A 3,274-nucleotide genomic window follows, 5' to 3' on the forward strand; every position below is an offset into this window, starting at 1 on the left:
TCTCGTGAGGTTGCGGTGGAAGCACATAACATCGAGTGAAATAGCGCAACAAACGAGAGGGCGAACATTGTGGGGTGGGAGATGGGAACCGCATGTCGGGGAAGGAATAATTCGCAATATCAATCTTACTCTCGGGGTTATTCCTCAATTCTTGAAGCTCATGTGCTACCCATCATGGGGATCTCATTTTAGGGGTACAGTGGATGGCGAGCGAGGACCCATTACTTTTGACTATCAACACATGAGATGCATTTTCAGCATGGATCAAAGGGTGGTGTTGACAGGGGCCGGAAGAGGTACCAATGCAATTGCAATTTCATGGGCTAAGAAAGCTTATTGCAGCCATGAGTATGATGTTCTATACAAACTTGAATTGGATCATGGTGCAACAGACACATGACACGAAGAGCTTCAACTCTCGGATCAATATTCGAAATATTTCAAGAACCAGGGGCCACGGTCGGGCCCACAAACACCACATTCATCTTCAACCTGGGTTAACCGAACGTAAAGCCCCAGACCCTCACTTCGGGAAAAGTGAAATTGAGAAACAGGGACGGCAATGTTGAGCAGGTATCATCCGCCAGATAAGTCCTTATTCTTCACCCGTTCTCTCGTCAAGAAAGCGACGGCACTGGCGTTTCGCGTGGATTACGAGCACTAAACGCAAGAACCATCGAGATCGATTTCCAATCCCCACAGAGATGAACTCTTTGATGAGCTTCATGGGTCTATATTCTTTTCTAAACTAGACTTACGGCCGGCTATCATCAAAGAGCGCAGACCGATGTTGAGAAAACAGCCTTTCGACACACGAAGGACACTATGAATTTCTGTGATGCCCTTCGGACTCACCAACACCGCAACATTTCAGGCCACCATGAATCATCTATTCCGGCCTTATCCCCGACAATTTATTCTCATTTTCTTTGATGACTTGCTCATTTACAGTACCAGTTGGACAAATCACCTCCGTCATCTTCAAATTGCACTTGAAATTCTCAAACAGAACCAGCTATTTGCCAAGTTGAGCAAGTGCATGTTTGGCACCGAAGAGGTCGAATACCTTGTGCATATCATCTCTCGGAAGGGTCTTGCTGTGGATCCGCGGAAAATTGAGGCAATCATGTCTTGGCCAGTTCCGAAAAATATCAAGGAGGTACGCGGGTTCTTAGGCTTAACAGGTTATTATCGCAAATTTATTCAAGGTTATGCAAACTTGGCAGCAACATTAACCAATCTTCTGTGTAAGGGCGATTATCACTAGTCTTCTGTAGCAGCTGAGGCTTTCCGCACCTTACAATCTAAACTGGTAACGGCACCTGTATTCGCATTACCAAATTTTCACGAACCATCCATGCTTGAAACAGATGCCTCTGGCTCTAGAATTGGCGCCATTCTCTCTCAATAGGGGTGGCCTATTGCCTTCTATAGCCGCAAATTGTCCCCAAGAATGCAGGCTTCCTCAACTTATGCTCGCGAAATGTATGCTATAACACAGGCGGTAGCAAAATGGCGGCAATATCTCTTGGGAAATCGATTCATCATGCACACTGACCAGCGAAGCTTAAAGGAATTGAATGCTCAAATTATTCAAACACCTGAACAACATTTTGGTTAACGAAGCTGCTCGGCTTTGATTTTGACATTCAGTACCATCCTGGCCGAGAGAACCAAGGTGCAGATGCGCTCTATAGGTGTCCAGCAGCTGCTCTCCATGCTCTGTTCACAGTAACTTCCAAAGCAGACTTGTTACAGCAGCTCAGAGTGGAGACAGAGACCTCTGCCGAACTTCAACAAATTATCCAACACCTGCACAAAGGCGACAATACTACTTCTGAATTTATTTTTCGACATGGGTTTTTACTACGGAACAGTAGGTTGGTCTTCCCTTCCAATTCTTCCCTATGCCAGCAATTTCTCCACGATAATCATGCTTCACCGGTTAGAGATCATGCTGGTTATGTTCGCACATTAAAGAGGCTCTCAGCAAATGTCTGGTGGTCAGGAATGGCCAAGGATACACGACAATTTGTGGCTCGTTGTCAAGTGTGTCAACACATAAAACTCCCCCAACGTGCCCAACTGGACTCCTCCAACCACTGCCAGTTCCAGAAAGGGTTTGGGAGGAAATTTCCATGGATTTCATCACAGGGTTGCCAACGTCATGTGGCAAGACAGCGATCATGGTGGTGGTAGATCGTTTAACAAAGTCCGCACATTTCAGCCCACTCGCCACTGGCTTTACCAGCTACATCATTGTTGAAACATTCCTATCAGAGGTCGTTCGGCACCATGGAATTCCCCGATCTATTGTAAGTGATCGAGATCCTCTGTTTCTCAGTAATTTCTAGAAAGAATTGCATTGACTCCATGGCACCACCCTCTCCCTCAGCACCGCCTACCATCCACAGACTGATGGCCAGACTGAAGTCGTCAACCGGACCTTGGAGATGTATCTCTGTTGCTTTGTCTCCGACTATCCTCATCGCTGGGCGAAATTTTTAATCTGGGCCGAGTATTCTTACAATACTGCTTACCACTCTGCAATACAAACCACTCGGTTTCACGCACTCTACGGCCGCGAACCTCCATCTGTGGTTCGTTATCTTCCTCGCTCCTCGTTGAACGCCACGATCGATGATGAATTGCAGACCCACGACCAGCTTCTACTTGATCTCAAGCACAATCTATCAAAGGCTCAAGACCTTATGAAACTGCAGGCCAATAAATGGCGTCGGGATTTAGAATTTGTTGTCAGTGACTGGCTCTATGTTCGCCTTCGTCCTTATCGCCAGCAAACAGTTGCCCGCCGTTTGAATCAAAAGTTGGGCAAGTGTTACTATGGCCCCTTTCAAGTTACCGAACGAGTGGGTAAGGTCGCCTATCGCCTGGATCTTCCACTCGATTCTCAAATCCATCCTGTTTTTCAAGCATCTGTGCTCAAACCCTGTGTCGGTCTTCCTCCACCGCCTTCAGCTCCTCCTGCACTTCCACCACATGATTTAACTCCAGCTGCAGTTCTTCAAGAATGACAAATTATGCGTCACGGCAGTACCATACGTCAGCTTCTCATTCAATGGATGGGTTTCCCACTTGAAGACGCAACTTGGATAGACTTCACCGTCTTTGGAAGCTGTTTTCCCCAATTTAACCTTGAGGACAAGGTATCATCTGATGAGGAAAGGAATGATACGATACAACCTATAAGGGATGCCACATCAGCAGCTACATCAACAACCAATCCACCAAGGGCTCCTCCACGCCGAAGCTA

The 3,274-nt window shown here is 46.7% G+C and overlaps 1 protein-coding gene across 1 annotated transcript; it reads left to right on the forward strand.

Annotated features, from left to right (window-relative positions):
• Window positions 1-246: 246 nt before the first annotated feature.
• On the forward strand, window positions 247-3,035 carry LOC149028709 (uncharacterized). The gene is made up of 4 exons (XM_089159468.1): window positions 247-296; window positions 952-1,159; window positions 1,654-2,049; window positions 2,415-3,035. Exons 1-4 carry the CDS (start codon window positions 247-249, stop codon window positions 3,033-3,035), a joined length of 1,275 nt encoding a protein of 424 aa, XP_089015594.1.
• Window positions 3,036-3,274: the final 239 nt, after the last annotated feature.

This window comes from Hakea prostrata, chromosome 1, assembly GCF_041222555.1.
Source record: "Hakea prostrata isolate BN-2017 chromosome 1, UWA_Hpros_2, whole genome shotgun sequence".
Classification (NCBI taxonomy): domain Eukaryota; kingdom Viridiplantae; phylum Streptophyta; class Magnoliopsida; order Proteales; family Proteaceae; genus Hakea; species Hakea prostrata.